The sequence below is a fragment of the Typopeltis vanoorti genome, unplaced genomic scaffold (assembly GCF_054136105.1).
Source record: "Typopeltis vanoorti isolate ZY-2024b unplaced genomic scaffold, IOZ_Tvanoo_1.0 HiC_scaffold_249, whole genome shotgun sequence".
NCBI lineage: Eukaryota > Metazoa > Arthropoda > Arachnida > Uropygi > Thelyphonidae > Typopeltis > Typopeltis vanoorti.
Genome location: NW_028328066.1, coordinates 1 through 18,940, shown reverse-complemented (window position 1 = coordinate 18,940; position 18,940 = coordinate 1). Strand labels below are relative to the sequence as shown.

The following is an 18,940-nucleotide window of genomic DNA, read 5'->3' as shown; positions in this document are numbered from 1 at the left end:
GACTACTTAACTCCAACTATGAAATTCGGAGGTCGCCGTGTGATGGTATGGTCCTGAATTTCCTTGTTTGGCCCCAGACCTGTTTGTGGTCCTACGATCATTAAACTACGAGAGGTATCTGAACATTTTGGATAATGCAATGCTCCCTACTTTGTGGCGTTTCTACTGAACTGACCATTGTCTCTTTCAGTGAGATAATGCAACTTGTCATAAGGTTGCTGCTGTAACTGCTTGCTTTGTGGACGTGAACGTGGCCACAATTGAATAGCCTCCACAGAGCCCTGATTTCAACCCTATTGAACTTTGTGGGATGACCGTAGTGTTGGGTCAGGTCAAGGGACGTCCACCCCACAGCAGTCCAGAATCTAATTATAAGCCGAGAGGAAGAATGGTCCAAGATTTCCATTGATCGCTATCATCTATTCGTAGAAAGTATGTTTCATAGGATTGCTGCTGTCATCGCAGCGAAAGGAGGTCCTACATTATATTAATGTGGGCGTCATGGCTGGTTGATCCTCACAAGATGGTGTTCGTTAACTTCTTTTCAAGCAGGGTATATGGATCGCATAACTATATATCCAATTCTGTTGTGATGACTTATATTAGCGCTAACATACAACGAGAACAGCGAAGGCTCCACAGTATTCATTTGCCAATGGTCAGCAGAGAATGTTATGCATATATTTCTGCCGATTACTTAACAAACTGTCTATACTTATAAACTTTTTCTGAAAAAAAAGAAAGCTTTCTAATAAAATTTGGATGGAATTTATAATACAACGATGTTTTATAAATTTTCCTTGTTTTTATAGTGCATTAAAAAAACTGAAAGCTATCAATATTATATTCCAGTGTTTGTGATTATTTTCAATTTAATTAAAAGCTATTTGATATTTGCTAATTATTTTCTATTAGATAACAGTTCATAAAATGTAGTTATTGTTTAGGTTTCTCTTAATGAAACCAAAATTCATAACAATACAGTTGACAAGTATACAAAATCTCCTATCAGTAATCAAGACGGATTTCAGAAAGTGAGTTTAATTATTTCTATTATTTAGATTAAAAAAAATAGTTTTGCTTCTTGTTTGATCTATTTATTTTTTATGTATTCACCATTCTGCTTAATGGATAAAGTATGTTTAGTAACTTCAATCTATTAACTACCTAATTTAATATATATTTTATTTAATAATATTATTTCTCTCATTCAAAATAAGCCATTAATTACTGTACATTTTCATCATTTCACTAAGACCAACATCATTTCTTATTCGCAGAGATAGCCTCCGTATCTCAGTCAGTATAGACGAATCCCTTTTTTCAGAAAGATCCGGGTTCGATTCCCGTCAGTGACGTGATTAACTTTATCTGGTCTCTTTCGACTAAAGGTGAGTTAGCCGGTCTCATAGGGAGGTAGAGATTTTTTCACCCGGAAACCTACCCGTGAACACAGATTACAGTCAAAAATATTTAACACACAGAGGCCTGATTCGTCAGCTATGCCGGTCCCGAACGATAAAAATGGAAGCGGGAAGGGGGGTTTGAGATGGTGCCGTATATCCCGTAAAAGGAGGTTCACGGGCGTTGTATCATCATCATCATCATCAAATTCCTGCCATGTACCCTCAAGGGGTATACAGGATATGACAGTACTACATGAAAAAATTACATCATTACTAACTTCTTGTCCGCAATTTTCCTCCAAATCAGTCTGTTACTTGTCAAGACTCCAACATTATCAGATCTTATATTTCTATCGTCTAAGGCACTTTGTACCGTATCAATCCACCTATATCTTGGTCTTCCTCTGGGTCGTTTTCCTGCCAACCTGGCAGAGAACACTTGTTTTGCTAATCTTTCCTCTCCCATTCTATTTAAGTGACCCTACCATCTGAGATTAGCTCTGCTAACGCATTCCTGGATGCTGACAATGTCAAGTTCTTTCCTAATATCCTCATTTTTAATATGATATTGCCATTGATGCCATCTGTTCACGCCTCTAATCTTTCTCAGGACTCTCATATCTGCGGTCTCTAGTCTTTTGTCAAGTGTTTTACTTCTGACCCAGCTCTCAGATCCATAAGTTAAAATTGGTTTGAACACAGTCTTGTATACAGCTAATTTAGTGTTCCGACTAATTTCTTTCTTATTCCATATGAATTTATTCAATTGACTTCCCACGATACCAGCTTTGCTGATTCTGTTGTCTATTTCTATATTGAATTTACCATCTTCACTAAAAATCGTGCCTAAATAGCTGAAATGTTTACTTGTTCCACAGGTTCTCCATTCACAACACAGTTGACATTTTCAATGATTCTGCCTATTTTCATTGTCTTTGTCTTTTTATTGCTGACCTTCATACCATATCTATTACAACAGCTATTCAATTTAGTCAGAGAATCTTGCAGACTTGTAGCGGATTTATTTAGAAGTATAACATCATCCGCATAAAGCAAAGAGCTGACATTAACATCTCCAATTTTGATATCAGGTTTAATACTACATTCCTTCATAATGTGATCCATATAGATAATGAATAACAGAGGGGATAATGTACATCCTTGTCTCACACCAGATTTAACATTAAACCATCTTCCTGTACTTCCTTCAATTCTAACTGCTGACTCACAGCTCAAATAAAGACTAAGTATTACTTGATATAATGCCCCATTGACATGCAGCGTATTGAATAGCTTCTCTCTTGGCACCTTGTCATATGCCTTTTCCAAATCGACAAAACTTAAATACAGATCTTTGTTATATTCCCATGCTTTCTCGACTATTTGTCGTAAAGTGACGATCTGATCCTCACAGCCTCTATTTGGCCTGAATCCAGCTTGTTCTTCACCAAGCTTTTCTTCCAGAATTCTTCTCAACCGTTTCTCAAGTATACTTGCATTGTTGTATCATCATACGCTAAATAATTAAATACTTCTTGGGGATGAATAAATTTTGTTCATCCCCAAGAATTATTCATTTAATTCAACAGTAAATTATAATCTTTATGACTTTAAAAATAGAAAGAAAAAAAAAAGAAGAGCCTACAAGTGCAGATAGAGATCCAATTAGTCCGTGTATGATATCACTTGAATGTAATCTTTGGCCATATAAATCAATATATATTTTATTTAATAATCTTATTTCTCTCATTCAAAATGAGCCATTAATTACAATACGCTCTCATTATTTCACTAAGACCAACCATCACTTCTTATTTGTAGAGATAACTTCCGTATCTTAGTCAGTATAGACGAAGCCCTTTGGTCAGAAAGATCTGGGTTCGATTCCCATCAGTGACGTGAGGAACTTTATCTGGTCTCTTTCGACTAAAGGTGAGTTAGCCGTCTCATACAGTGGTATAGGTTTTTTCTCCCCTGAAACTCGGGTTTTTCTCCCCCCCCCCCCCGAACACGCAAACCGTCTCGTGATCACACGGATTAAAAATGGGAGGAGGAAGGGGGGGATCGGGATGGTGCAGTAAAAGGGGATTCACGGGCGTTCGATTATCATACGCTACATAAATAAACTATTATTGGAGATGAATAGATTTTGGTTTTAGAGTCGAAGATTCATTTAATCCAACAGTAAATTAATTATAATCTTTATGACTTTAAAAACAGAAAGAAAAAAAAAAGAAGAGCCTACACGTGCAGGTAGAGATCAGATTCGTCATTATATGATATCACTTGAATGTAATTTTTGGCCTTATAAATCAATTGTTAACTGATTCTGTCACATGGAAGCAATGTCGTGCATGCAAATCAAAGCTTTCGATTAATATAAATCAGTTATTTTTTCTTTCTTTATTTAATCACAAGCGAGACTCTGTGATAATTGTAGGCAAGGTGATTATTGGCGGGACAATCTTTTTTGTATAGTGGTCATGAAAGACGAAGAATTGAAAATCGTAATCAATTATGCATTTTTCTAGAAAGCCATCATAACCATTCTTTTTTCCCTGATCAAGTATATTATTCACCAGGATGATTTTTGTGGCAAATTGAACAACAAGATTTCTCTCTTTTTAAAGCCTTACGTAAAAATTTGACCTGTGTTTTTATTGACTGATAATTTTTTTAATATTAACAAGATTTCAGAAAGTGAGTGAAAAGACGTATATTACAAACACTGAGAATTAAACCAGTGTACAGTGAAAGCGAGCATATTGATTTTTTTCATAACACTGCTGCTATTTAAAGGATACCTTGTAAAATACAAATTGAAATAGTCCATATTATCGATAACAGTTCACTTATCAGAGTATCTTTCAACTTCAGAAATTTTCACAATTTCACGATTTTTGATGTAATATTAAATATATTATTTTTAAGTAGATGCTTATGAAGATTTGTAGCAATGTTTCTGGTTCCATATTGCCAGATTAATACTGCTGGCGGTCTATCAATAACAGTCTTCGAAGGAAGATCGTTAAAAGTTCGAATGTAGTTGCCAAGTTGAGTTGGACTTTCTCTCGGCCTTTGTTTTAGATAATTTCCAAGGGTAGCTGATCTGCGGCGCAGAAAAGTAGGCTCTCTTGCTTTCTTCCTGTTTTTTTTTTCTTCGGATAATCGAATTTTTAATCCACAAATCAGAAAAAGAGATTGTGGAACACATGCAATAAGATCATGAGGTGGAGATAATTGTTTACCCTATTTTCTCCTTAAAATCTACAAAATTAACTGTACTTATGAACTCCATTGCTTGTAACGATTAAGTGAGGACAGCGGTTCCCGGTTCCTTTTACTGTTTGAAGAATCACAGGCATTAGAGAACATTTTTAAATGTTTATGTGGCTTATCCGTCATAACAATTTGAAAACCTTTCATGGAGTAGAAAGTAATAGAGTAGGCGAGTTGAAGGATTTTTGTTAAATTATTTTTGTTTATTATTTATTCATTTTTACATAATCCGGATATTCATTGCAATTGTTTAGGTAGTACAGCTTCACGAGCAAAGGACGTTGAGGAAAGGTTAGTGCCATTACATGTGGATGGTATTAACAACCAAAATGAAGAAAAAACTCCGTGTCCAATTTTATAAACCCTCCTAGCACTTACCAAGTTGCATGATATGCAAAATCCATGCATTTACCGTTTACAACGCACTCTGGTAGTGAATTTCGGAACTACTTCTTTTTCTCAGATATCGCTTCCGCATGACACACAAAGTATTCTTGGATGACTTGATGGCCTCCACAAGGTCCTAAACAGGGATAGTTTAATTTTGATGATTTCTGTACTTCAACCCGCCACCCTCCCTTACATATATGATTTACCTTATTTGAATTCACTCTTTTTGTTTTGCCGTATTGCGTATAAGTGATTTATAAACGTGCCACGTTGAAATGTTTTATTGCCTTCAATATTGTTTATGTCGCCACCTGGCGGAGTAAAGGAAGATTTATTTTGCTTTTTAATAAAATTTATTATAGGCAAAATGATTTAATCTTAGCCGCATTACTATCGCTACCGAAGATATATATATATATATATATATATATATATATATATATATATATTAGTATAACCAAGCAATTTTATATGCTTGGTTATTTTAGTTCTAATCCCAAGTATGCAAACAATTAAGTTTGCGCCTGAAACAAAGTTCAAGTCTAAAGATGGTACAACACCAGGGCAACTCATTGTAAAGGTGGTTAAAGCTTTGATCACTATTCTTGGTATTTTCCCATAATGTAAAGCACATCTCACTAGAAGATGTATACTGCAATGCATTATGGGTGGAGTCACTACCCAGACCGGTTTCGACCTTTTTTGAGGTCTCCTCAGTGAGTAGCTAGACCCTAAATACCAAGGTTTTAGTAATACAAAGCCTTATCAACTTTACCTATATAAGTTGCAACAACATTATCCTAATATACAATATACCCAAGTTAAAAATTTATTCCCATATATATATATATATATATATATATATCTTCTGTAACGATATATGTATATACCTTTCATATCTAGATGAAGCTGAGGCCATAACTATATGATATTACTGTACATGTATTATTCTATACAACGCTATCATCAACGATTTGGAGCTTAATTTTTTTATATATATTTTCTGTTTTTCTTTTCAGATATCTGTGGCTAACAATATGGAAATAGGATTACTAAGAAAAGAAATCAGAGTAATTTCTTTATTTTCATATCACTTTTATGAATTATCAATATTTGGTTAACTAATGAGTAAGATTTGCATTCAATGGACGGTTGCTTCCATAAACCTTGGTGAAGAAACCGTAAATTGTGACCAAAATATATCCCAGCGATTTATATTGAAATTAATCTTCCTAGACTCGTTTTTAGTAAATGGTGGGAAAACTATTCTGTGTTTTAGCGACTGCTTCAATTCATTATGTTGGCGCTTATATGAATCTGATAATAAAGTAAATTTTTATTAAATAGTGAGTACCTTTTAACTCCGTCAATATCAACGCTGTCTTTTAGTTCACGCGCTTGAGTTTGAATCCCATGCAGAATGCAAAGAACCTTAATCAGGGAGGTTTTTTTTTTTTTTTATGATCATCACTTGAATGGAAGTGACAATGTTTTTCTTTAAAAGTAGGCCTGTTCATCCCGAAAGAACCCCCCACAGTTGATAGATAGATAGATAGATATAATGCACTGGCCACATAGCCAGTGCATTATATCTGTGTAGCCAGTTTATTATTTGTTCAACCAATTTAATTTTTTTGAGGGGGGGTGGGAAGGAGAGGGACAATATTTAAAATGATGAGCGTATCTTATTGAAGTTGGTCTTTTGTATACACAGTGCGGGGGAATCTTTATTTTTATTTTTGTTGGATGGGGGGGGGTACGCATGATTGCATAATACACATTGACCTTCATATTATCCCCGTAGATGAAATGTCATGAGGAATGAGATCAGAGCAGTACATGAAATGAAATACTAGAGCAGTAACTATTCGAATTCTGGAATTCTTAGGTTTGCTTACATGATTTGATATCATTTGCTAATAGCAAAGCAGCCTATTGGTTTTTAATATGAATCGAATTGGCCAATAATATGCCTGTAATGGTCTAACATTTTACACATTTTGACCGTCAACAACAGTGGAGTCTACTGTACCGTGCATTGCTGTTCTGTTTCTCATATTTGACAGCTATTAATGTTCGCGTTCCCTTTCAATTGGAAATGAGTCTTATCCACAGAATAATATTCCTTAGTCAATGCTTCTATATCCAATTATTCAAGGGACAGAAATCAATGCCAATCTTGTTTGCTAATGTATCAGATGGAAACTGTTACATGAGTTTGCTTTTGTATGGATAATCAAAGCTTTTTTTTTTCACTGCTTTGTTAAGATCAGTTGTAAACAAGTGAAGTGGACACAGTGTCCTTCTGTTTATATGTTTCTTAAGGATTCTGAGTCGTGTTTCCCATATTTGACATATATGGGAAATATGTAAATAAATATATATATATAGTTGTTTGAAAAGTTTATTCTAATATATGTAAATTGTGTATATCTTTGTGTGGTTTTTGCAGATTTTCGTAAGACAATTAAATCGTACTGTTATTTGTTTTTCATAGGAAGTCAAAGAGCACAACAGTTCTCTTGAGAAACAACTTCAGGTAAGCTTCATTCCTCGTTAAAGTTTCTGAGCACTGACTTCTTTCTAGTAGATGCTCAGTTATTATTAAAGTTTCATGCTAGTAATTGTCCTACGAAAATTGTAATTTTCCTCGAATAATCTGACCGATAAGTCCATCAATATCTGTGAGTTTGTACATTATAGTAGTTTATTACGGATAAAAATATCGCTAAAAGAAATTGTCTGTTTGCTCACTTGGGAAATAGGATTAAAAACCAAGTTGATATAAAATTATTTGGTATCTTGAATATATATATATTAAAAGACGGGCCAATCAGTAGTTCAGAAACAACAAAACTTTTAGTTGAATTTGTTTTCTTAAAAAATTAAGAATCATTTTTTTAATTGAATATTTTTTTACATCTTTCTTAACAATAAAAATTTCATCAACACTATATTTATATAAAAATAAGAGAAATTTTATATTATTTCCAGGAAGTCAAACGTGCGAACAGCACACTCCAAAGACAATTTGAGGTGAGTTCGTATTTATTCTCTTTCTTAAAAATTCATATTTGCTCTGGGTCATTTTCAGAAGTATAAAAGATATGGAAACAGTTTAATATTGTATGGCTATTTACTTTTTTCATGAAACCTACAATTTAAATATGGAAATTGTACGAGAGAATGCATGGCATATGGAAATCGCTAATCACAATAACAAACATTTGCTACACTAAGATTCCAAAAGTACTGGGACATCTCACATCAAGCACAAATACATAAAAAAAGGTGCAAAATTCCCAAACAAATAATCCGTTTAATCTGAGCCTATGATACGTTATGCTGAACGATGAGTGGAAAGAATTACCAATGTAAGGAGGAAATGATAGTCAGATATAACATCTGACTATTTCTGAAACATCTCTGTATGGTCTATTGAAGATTACCAAGTGTACGTTAGAACTGAGTGTCCTCCATATTAAAAACGGAACAATGTTAGTCCAAGTCGTGAGGGAAGCCGAAAATACAACTGATAAGAGTCAATGTTCCTTCAGACTGTTGGTTTCCTCATCTTTCTGGAGATCCTAGAGAAGCATTTGTTATAAATGCGAGTATCTGGGAGCAGCCTCGTAAGGGTGTCTGCTATACATCAAATGCACATCATCAGCTGGTGGGAGTTGATGTCACATACATACCTAAACTGCGGATTAATGGAAATCGGTTCTATAGAGCAGCGAGTTCTGGTACTCGCTTTTCTAGTCTGATTAATGTGCGTGAGCTTATCTAATGTATACTCTCTCAACAGCGAAATTTGGAACATGATATAATGATGTAGGCCTAAATGGCATGGATTAAATCTGTTAGTTTGAATACTGATGTACTGGACAACTGTGTGTGTGTGTGTGTTTGTGCGTGCGTGCTTTTTCTATTAAAGCAGATTTTCTTAAAACAATTAATTCGTATTTTTATTATTATTTTTTTTCATAGGAAGTCAAAGAGCACAATAACTCTCTTCAGAAACAACTTCAGTTAAGCTATATTCCTCTTTCAAGTTTCTTACTCTAACAGATACCAAGTTATTATTGCAGTTTTGTGCAATAACATTCTAATTTGCCTCGAATAATCTGACCGATTAGTCAGTCAATGTTTGTGATTACTTACCGATTTTTTTTAAATTAGAATCAGATAAATCTGTGCGAAAATCGTTATTAATTTGGCATCTACTTTTTAAATTGGACCCAGATGTTGGTTTACAGTTTAAACATGATTAATAAATGACTTCTTTTTATTATAATTAATTAAATAATTTTGTAGTTACTACATTAGCTCGAAGATGTAGCTTTTTTATAATTGATAAAAAGCACGGAAAAGAAAAACTATACCGTGCTTTTTAAACACTTTTAAACACTTTTAAACACTTTCAATTGATTATCATATTCCGATCCAGATATATTTACATGATTAGATCGAAAATGCCTTTAGTAAGGTTTCTAACATGCCATAAGTTGTCAACCTTTCAATAGCATGTATTAATTTAATATCAATGCTTCAACTTATTACGAAACCAAAATTGGTGTATGTAGTCCATAAAGATATCTTCCATGGTGGGAGTGGAGATATGAATAACAAAATACTTAGTGTGAGTATATTCCCTTTTTGTATTTTTTTAATGCAGAACAGCTTAATGTTATTTCTTTCTTCCTTTTTTTTATAAGTTCCAAAAAAAAATACTTTACATACAAGTAAAAATGTATAAATTTGTTTAGTAATCTATAAAGTCTTTGTGCAGTTTGAATTTTTCATAATTCCGTTTCTATATATGATATAAAGAATCTTCAAAATACAACAGAGAAGAAATTTATTCAATATTTAAATAAACTTTCAGAGATTGTTGCGATATCTTTTCCGCTAATATATTCTACACCAATATTTGGAGTGGCTTCATTTAAAGAAAAGATCAAAATTGTATTTTCTCTCTATATGAACTGAAGTTATTCAGCCGATCAGAGAGAAAAATTATGTCTAACTACAACAAGGAAATGCCTCACAGAAATTTAATTAAAAACCGAATAAAAATTGAAGACAACCGTTTCCATTAATAATAAACTACTAATTGGAAGACTTACTCTATTGACAAATACGAGATCGTTGTTGTCTGTAGATCAAGTTTTTACAAAGTCTACGAAACTCAGTAAGACTTGCGTCATTGGAATTTTAGTTCATTAAATTCTCAAAATCAAATTGCATCAGCAAGCATACATATGATTCAGGTTCTTCAAAGGTTATTTGAAGATGATGGGCTTGCATGACTAGCCATCATTTTAATTATGAAATTAAAAATAATGCCTCATTTGTTGAAAATTTGTTAAGTAATGACAGAGTTAGTAGGGTACAACTGAAAGATACTTCCCGTATTTGTCTGTCTGTGGAAACCTGAGATGGACAAGTCTTCCACTGGGGGATGACAGATTATTTCATGCGTTGAAGGATATCCTTAGGAGTCCACGCATACTGGTTCTTCGTATCTTTATGAAGGAGCAAAAATGACACTATCACAAATTTTCAAGGAAACGCAAAGACTTATATCGTGGATGTGATGCGTTTTTATATTCTACTGTGGCATTATAACCAGAAACGAAACATCAAAACTGTTAGGCCAAACAGTCTCTTTTGTTCGAAGGCAGTTTAAGTGATGACTAAGAATCAATATGAATGTGATGCCGATTATGTATGGTGCAGGGATTGCTTCTTTGGCATATTGTTTCGGATTGGTACAACATACTGTGCTACTGACCAATGCTCCTTGAGAACCATCTACAGTCTAGAGCAGTGATTTTCAACTTTTCCATAATACGGCACACCTAGACTAATTATTAAAATTCTGCGGCATACTAAAAATATATTCTTTTAATTTTTTGATGATCTGGCAAAAGATTGGCATGATTTTGATTGATTTACCCATACAAGAAGAGGGAAGACCAGACACTAATAAATAAATTCGGAAATGACGACGTTATTTCTTTCAATTAATTTGTTTCCATAAATCTCACGGTACACCTGAAGCCCTCTCTGGCACACCGGTTGAAAATCGCTGGCCTAGAGCGTTGTAAACTTTTGTATCGAAATATACTAATCGGTGTATTCGACTTGTGTTTTATTATTATTTTTAAAATCGTAATCATCATTATTTCAGTAACAGCAAAATTTTAGTTGAATTTGGTTTCTTAAAAAACTTTGAAAACGAATGATGAATGATGAATAAAATAAATTAGTTACCCATTACAGAATTAAATATAATTTTTTTTTGTCTTGAACAATTTAATATCTTTCTTAACAATGAAAATTTAATCAACACTATTTTTATATAAAAATAAGAAAAATCTTATGTTATTTCCAGGAAGTCAAAGTTGAGAACAGCATACTCCAAACACAGTTTGAAGTAAGATCGTATTTATTCTCTTTCTTAAAAATTCATGTTCTCTCTGGTTATTCTCAGAAACATATTTATATTTATTTTAATATTATATGGATGTTCTCTTTTTTTCATGAATCTGACAAATTATATATATCTACATTGCATGAGAGTGCCTGGCATATGGAAATATTTGAGCTCTATTACTAGACTGAGATATTTGCTACACTAAGATTACAAAAGTACTGGGACATCTCACTTCAAGCACATTTCTGCGACATGTGAAGAGCTGCGTGGCAGGAATATTCATGGCATGGAGCTGAAATAACATTAAATACACATCATCAGTTGGCGGGAGTAGACAACACACATAGCCTAGGCTGCGGATCAATGGAAATTGATGGTATAGACCAGTGTTTATCAAACTTCAGATATCCGCATACCCCTTCTTAAATTTTCATTATCACCAAGAACCCCGTTATCAAAATAATAAATAAATAAAGTATATTTCATTGTAAATGTATATTGCAAATTGTAGACTGCAAATGTCATTTATTTGAATTTATATCTTCATATAACAAAAAATATCATTTATTTTTAATAGAACAAAATTTTGAATAGAATCCTCTTCATTTCCCTCAATGAAGATCGACATTTCAAGTAATTCATATCATACGTACGAAGATTTCTCATCTTCTTCCTAGTTGGTTCTCTAAAGATGTCAGACGACACACTCTTATCAATTTCATTTGATCCAGATGCAATATGAACGTTTTCTTGTTGCTTATAACTAATTGTATTTGCTATACTGCTCTCTTTTGTGCGTTTTATAAATCCAGTCTTTAAGCGATGATCCATACTTAAGAATTTGAAAGCTAAAAAAATTAACGTATTTACTCGAATATAACTCGCACTTTTTTCCAAAATGAAAGCTAAAAAATCGTGTTTCAAGATATATGCGTGAAATTTTGGAAACTAAAGTTTTCAGAAGAAAAAAAAACTGACTTACCAAGAAGCTCTTATTCGCTATCGTTACTTTTGGCATCGAGAACAGTTTCCTTGTGTACATCGTTAAAGTCATTTTCTCAAATAGCTTAGTTTTTTTCCCTTATTTCAAGCAAAAATCGTCACTAATTTACAAGACTGGAGATTCGTAATGAACAATCCTTCACAAATGGCTAATGAAAAGTAAAAGATGAACTCAAACAGACTGCAATCGTAGGCCAGTAGAGATAGAGCAGCTATGAAGAAGTGCATATGATTGGTGCGGTATTAACAAAAGATCGCGCGAACCAAAGACAAAGGCAAGCCAACAGTTGAGGTGAAATGCTATGTGTCTTCAACTGAATTCCATAATAATATCTGAAACACATTCACTATATATTTGTTAGTTTGAACACGTTCATGACGGGGTGTGGTGTCAAGCAAAACCGTACGTTGCACCAGCAACCTACGGTTTTGCTTGAGTCTATGTAGCCGTTTCTGTTGGAGTGGAGGTGTGATTTATTAGTTTGTGCCATTTTTATCCCAGTTGTATCTAATTACACTATTTGTTGAGAAATATATTACACAGACTGCAAATGTCCGTGTACCTTATTCAATTATACGATAAAACTATTTTTTTTTTTTTTTTGCGTCTTTAGTATAGTGACGCTGTTGGGAGCGTGTTGTTTACCGCAGGGAGCGAGTTACTATCCCCAAGACGTGAACGTCCTTGCGATAGTAACTCGCAATTTGAGTAGGAGAATTCATACATAATATAAAATTTATTGAGAAATATATACTTTTTAATTTTTTTTAATAATGATTTCATGCGTTAATGATGCAGAGCCGAAAATTGCCAAGTACCCACCGAAGATCTTTCGCGTACCCCTGGTGGTACGCGTACCACACTTTGAGAAACACTGGTGTAGACCGATGGGTCATGGTACATACTCTTTCAGCCTGATTAATGTGCTTGATATTAGTGGTTGTGAATCTGCTTTTCTGATGTGTTCTCTCCCAACGACGAAATTTGGAGGTGATATTATAATGATGTGGGCCTAAATGGCATGGATTAAATCTGTTAGTTCATACACTGATGTACTGGACATGGATATAATGGTTACTACCACTAAGCAATGATATAAACATGCGGTTGGAATAGAATAACATCGAATCGTACTGCCTGTATGGCTGTCTTAATTACTGAAACTTAATAGTGCTTTATAGAAAGAATAGTGTACGATATAATACCAACTTTCTTTTCGGAATTAGCAGAAGGCCTTCCACTACAATTTGAAGTAAATACGTTGCCAAACTCAGGAAAATGCATTATTTTCTTCTTTCAATAAAGATACGTTTTATTTCTATCTGCATGAGCCTATGACTTTTGCTTAGGTATTATATGTAACGTGAGGGGAGTGTCAGGATTTGTTTCACCTCAAAGCACAGTATGGTACCATTAGGATCACACCTATACAAGATGTTGATTACTAATTTGGGACGATGAATCTAGAAATGAAGAAATAAATATTTAAACGTAGTACTACTAATAATTTTTATTATTTTATTCATGAGCACACAACTACCATCGCTATGTCTGTGTTCTTGAATATGATTTCAGAGTTTTTATTATTTGTGAAATTTAATTTAGTATACATAAAAACGGTTCTAAGTTGGCCTAATAAATATTGGTTCTCTGTGTTTAAAACAGATGGAAGCTACATAATTATTTCAAAGAGAAAAGCTACATTAAAAGAAACAATATTACACACCATGACAAATGATTTGACTTCAAAGAAGGTGCATGACGCTTGTAAAAGATTTAAACCACACTTTCAAAAGTTTATGAGAAGCTACAATAATTACTTCATCTAAATTAAGCTATGAAATTTATTTTAAAATTCAATTTTATTTCTTGTAAACTATAATATACTATATGAATAATATAGTATCTTTCCCAAAAGTCTCATAATCCAGATATCGGTTAAAATATTTTGATACCCTATATTGCTATATCTATTTAAAAAAAGCAACCTTTTGTTTTTATGTATGTACATAAAACAAATATGTATATTTAATGCATAAAATGTGTATTAAATATACACATGGATATTTGTGTTTTATATTTAAACATTGCTACACATTCCAGATTTATGAATAGCAAAAAGGATTATAACTTCTTATTTATTATTATTTTTTTATTTGTCCATTCTCATTTCAGATTTTGGAAAATTATTGCCAACAGATGGATGGAGAAAACAGAAAACGGGCGAAAGACTTCATGGTGAGTTAATTTACGGTACTTGTTGAAATATCCTTTTAAATTCCAGAATTATTCTGCATGGCTGTCATAAATTGCTAACGAAAAGTTTAAATTCAAGTCAGAAAAACACAGCTGTAAAATAAGCATGTCAAGTGGTGGTCATAAAATTAAGGTGCTGCACGTTTATCAGTAAGTTATACATGGAATTTGGATCAGGTAGATTTTGTTTTCACATTCTACCAGATCCGAATTTTAACGTGAATTATCTAGGATTCCACCTAACAGCTTCTTTACCTTTTCGACTTGTCTATGAATTTTTATGGTAGTATCAGTTTAAATATCTTATAATAATACTTCATTGATAATATGACTTCTTTTATAGAAAACCCAGTCACATAATCGACGCCTGGATGCCGAACTTAAGAAGAAAGCCAGAGAAATCACTGTTAAGTATTTCCCTATAAAGAAACAATTATTTCTTTGTAATGGCTTCTCCTAATCAGTTATTTAGATAATAATAATATTATTAATAACATATATAAAAATGATAGCACCATCTTCCAAATTAATCTTAAAAAGGCACTGTGGATATTATTTTTCAGACCACCAATACAGACTGAAATTTGTAAAATTGCCTAACTAGGCTGAACAATTATAAATTGTTTATAACTATTATTTTATTTTGTTGCTGTTAATAATGACAGAAAGTTCAAAGTTAATACTACTGTTACTCCAGTGAAAAAAACGTTTGTTCGCAAAGATACGTTGTCCCAAAAATAGAAATAAATTTAGAAGCAAATTTCTTCAAATTTGCTTGAACAATTCAAATTTTTTCTCTTCGTTAATCCATTTTAACCGACCTTTTATAATCAGAAAGACCGTAACTTGGATTACGGTTACTTTTTGCTATTCGGGAATATATTTTGAACACAATTTTAATTAATGCATTTGAAATCTATCAACACCCCGTTTTTTTTTTTTTTTTTTTTTTGGGGATACTTATTGAAAAATTAGTCCAATGGCGGGCCGGATAAAACATATCGCGAGCCGTAGTTTGGAGATCCCTGGTGTAGATTCATGACCAAATTGTGTTTGCCGTATTTCCTTAACCCAAGTAATTTAGATAAACATTTTGGTTTAAGAAAATTATTTTACATTTTTTTGTTTTGCGTATCTGACGTAAATAAATGCTTTATTGTCCTTATAGTCCTTATAAGGACTGGCTTAAAGGGGCGAAGCAAGAATGCTTTTCATCTTCCCCGTTATCTGTAGAGGACAGTGTAGGGATAAAGTGTTATTGAGCTATTAAAGCTCTGATCATGGCAGGAGGGTAACAGCAATAGCGGGGCCTTAGATAGAACTTCATTGGCTACAGCATTGCCATCCGTTACCCTCCAAGGGTATTGGATTGAATGAATCAATCACCGCATCTTACGGTCGATTGATTCTCAACCATCGGTTTCCAAGCCAACTCCGATATAAATCATTATATTCGTCAATGCAATCTTTCAGTTTATTTAAGGTTTAGATCTTTAAAACAGAAAGGTGTACAAGAGTTCTAATATATATATATTTCCATTATATTTCAGAATTACTCAGTTTTATGTTTAGTTCAACTATTTTATTAACGATGCCATTATCTTTTCATAGTCCTCTTTATTTAGAGAGATATTCGATTATTAACTGTTTTATAATTATATGGTCGAGAGTTAATCATCTTTTATATGAATTTCACATGAAATACTCAGATAGCATGCATTTAAAAATCTAACGTGCGACACAAGAAAGTCCTTTTTAGAACTTCCAGGGTAAACTTCATTGGCAATGCTGTAGCCAATGAGGTTTTAACTGAGGCTCGGCTATTGCCGTTACCCAGCCATGACTACAGCTTTTTAGCTCAATAACACTCCATCCACACAGATTTTCTGCATTCAGATGACGGGATAAAGAATCAAGGACTCAGTCCATCGCCCAGTTCTTATAAGAACTATAAGAAATATGTCAGAAATGGGGAAAAATTAATATTCTGTTTGAAAGTCAGTATTTATATTTTATTTATTAGTACATTTATCATAAATGTCATATATAATCATTACTTAATTTACGTGTCGCCATATTCACTGTCATATCGTCTCACTTTCGCTAGGAAGCTGAAATTGGTAAGTTCAGATACTGCCGTTAAGTAACATCCAGAGTAGGTATTTTGAAACCTCAGTTGATACAATACAAATCTTGTTCATTCACCACCTCACAATTCTTCATAATTATATTTAATTATTTTATTTCTAAATTTTTAAGCAGATGACCGAAATTGTATATTTTATGGAGGCAAGAAAAACTAAACATTTTTGTATGTAAAAAAACTATTGTATGTAGAAAATAATTATTGTGAGTATAATAAATAATCGGTTTTTAATTAGTGTCGCATTTTTGCTCAGCATATCTAATAAAATATTATTTTTTTTTGCTCTATAACCTTACATCATATTGACTTTTCTAGAATTTCTATCATAATCCTTTGAACGAAATTTTATGAACCTAAAATAAGGTAAATAATTTCAAATTGCGTAGCGAATCCCCACAGCATAACTGAGTCACAATGTAAACCAGCGCTACCATCAGAAGATAATTGCAGCTATTTTCCCCCATTGAACCTTTCTGTGAACTATCATATCCGGAAAAGTATAAATAACGTCTTTATTATCACTGATTTTAATTTCAGCAAGGTGGTACATCACTTAACTTGTGCTCCTAAGTTTAGTTACAAAAATTAATATATAATACAGATTTCTATTTCATTTTTCGCTTTAAATTATTATAGTTATTTCTTCTTCTATCCAGGAACTAAATGTTAAGATGATGGACGCCAATTCGAGGGTATTTATCTATAAAATAGATCGATACTGGGACAAGAAACGATTTGACAGAGACAGAAATGGAAGCAAATGTCGAGAATCTCTTCCCTTTTATGTGTCGAGGTCGGGACCATGTGGATACAAAACTAACCTGGATATCTATCTGAATGGATATGCCGAAAATATGGACACCCATTTAGCAGTTTACTTTTCTATTCAGAAAGGTGATTTTGATGGCGCTTTGGAGTGGCCTTTCAAACATCTGGTAAGCGACAGGTTGATCAAGTGGAAATCGAACTTCTTTAATTGTACCAATTCCCTCAAGTCTATGGCTTACATAAATTGATTTATATAGGATAAATTATATTGAACGAATATACACCATTAAGAAAGACCATGTCTCATTCTCCTTTATATTAATAACACTCCGCCTTCACCAACCAACACAAGCTCTCTCTTCTTGAAGCTTCAGAGGCTTTTATTCTATGGAATAAAAATCTCTATCCTTTCTGTGTTGATGTCCTTTGGTGTTTTCCCCATATTTTTCTCCACGAAAACAAACTGCAACTCAGCTAGAAGCACATCAACAAATCCCTTTTATATTATATTATATTATATTATCATCACCAGCAGCAGGTATTGTTAATCCACTCCTGGATGAAGTCCTTTCCAAGATTACTCCAAAACTGTCTGTCCATTGCTCTGCTTTTCCATTTCATTCCTGCAAATCTTATGATATCATCAATTCACCATGATTTTCGTCGAATTTCCTCTCGTGGAATCCAATCTCGTACTTCTTTTGTCCCTCGTTGATCTTGCCCTCGAGCAATATGCTTAGCCCATTGTCACTTCAGATGTTTCACTCATCCTTTGATATCAGAGCCTTGGGTTTGATTTCTTATTACCATATTCCTTTATTGATCCAGTCTTGTGATACCAAGCATACTTCTTTCCATACTAAATTGTTTTGTTCTTACTTTTTGTATTTCTTTTGCCTCCATGTTTCACAGTCATATGTCAATATAGGAAAAACACGTCGGTTAAAAACCTTTTCTCTTCAAGCATAATGGTAGTTAGCTTTCGAATATTGAATGTAATTATCCAAATGCCTTCCACCCAGGTATCGTGCGTCTTTGAATTTAGTCCATGATAATTTAGTTCACTGATATCTGTTGTTCTAAGTCAGTGTTTCCCAACGTGGAGCGTACGCCCCACATGGAGGAAATTTGAATATTTTGGGGGCAATTAGAAATAATGATGCATTCGTCACCTCATCACCGATATACTAAAATACTCACCATTGTCGGCGATAAATTGTCTATGTCGCAATCCTGACTTTCCGAGAAAA

At 33.3% G+C, this 18,940-nt stretch overlaps 1 protein-coding gene across 2 annotated transcripts; it reads left to right on the top strand.

The window, feature by feature from the left end:
- Positions 1 to 928: 928 nt before the first annotated feature.
- LOC150092160 (uncharacterized) lies at positions 929 to 18,934 on the top strand. Of its 2 annotated transcripts, XM_090415261.1 has the most exons (8): positions 930 to 1,034; positions 6,095 to 6,145; positions 7,573 to 7,614; positions 8,070 to 8,111; positions 11,476 to 11,517; positions 14,696 to 14,758; positions 15,120 to 15,182; positions 17,579 to 18,934. In XM_090415261.1, the coding sequence occupies exons 2-8, from the start codon at positions 6,113 to 6,115 to the stop codon at positions 17,936 to 17,938; spliced, it is 645 nt and encodes a 214-aa protein (XP_090271387.1). In that variant the 5' UTR covers positions 930 to 1,034; positions 6,095 to 6,112; the 3' UTR covers positions 17,939 to 18,934. The 2 variants fall into 2 exon arrangements, with proteins under 2 accessions (XP_090271388.1, XP_090271387.1); XM_090415262.1 differs by lacking the exon at positions 11,476 to 11,517 and having other exon boundaries at positions 929 to 1,034.
- The last annotated feature ends 6 nt before the right edge of the window (positions 18,935 to 18,940 follow it).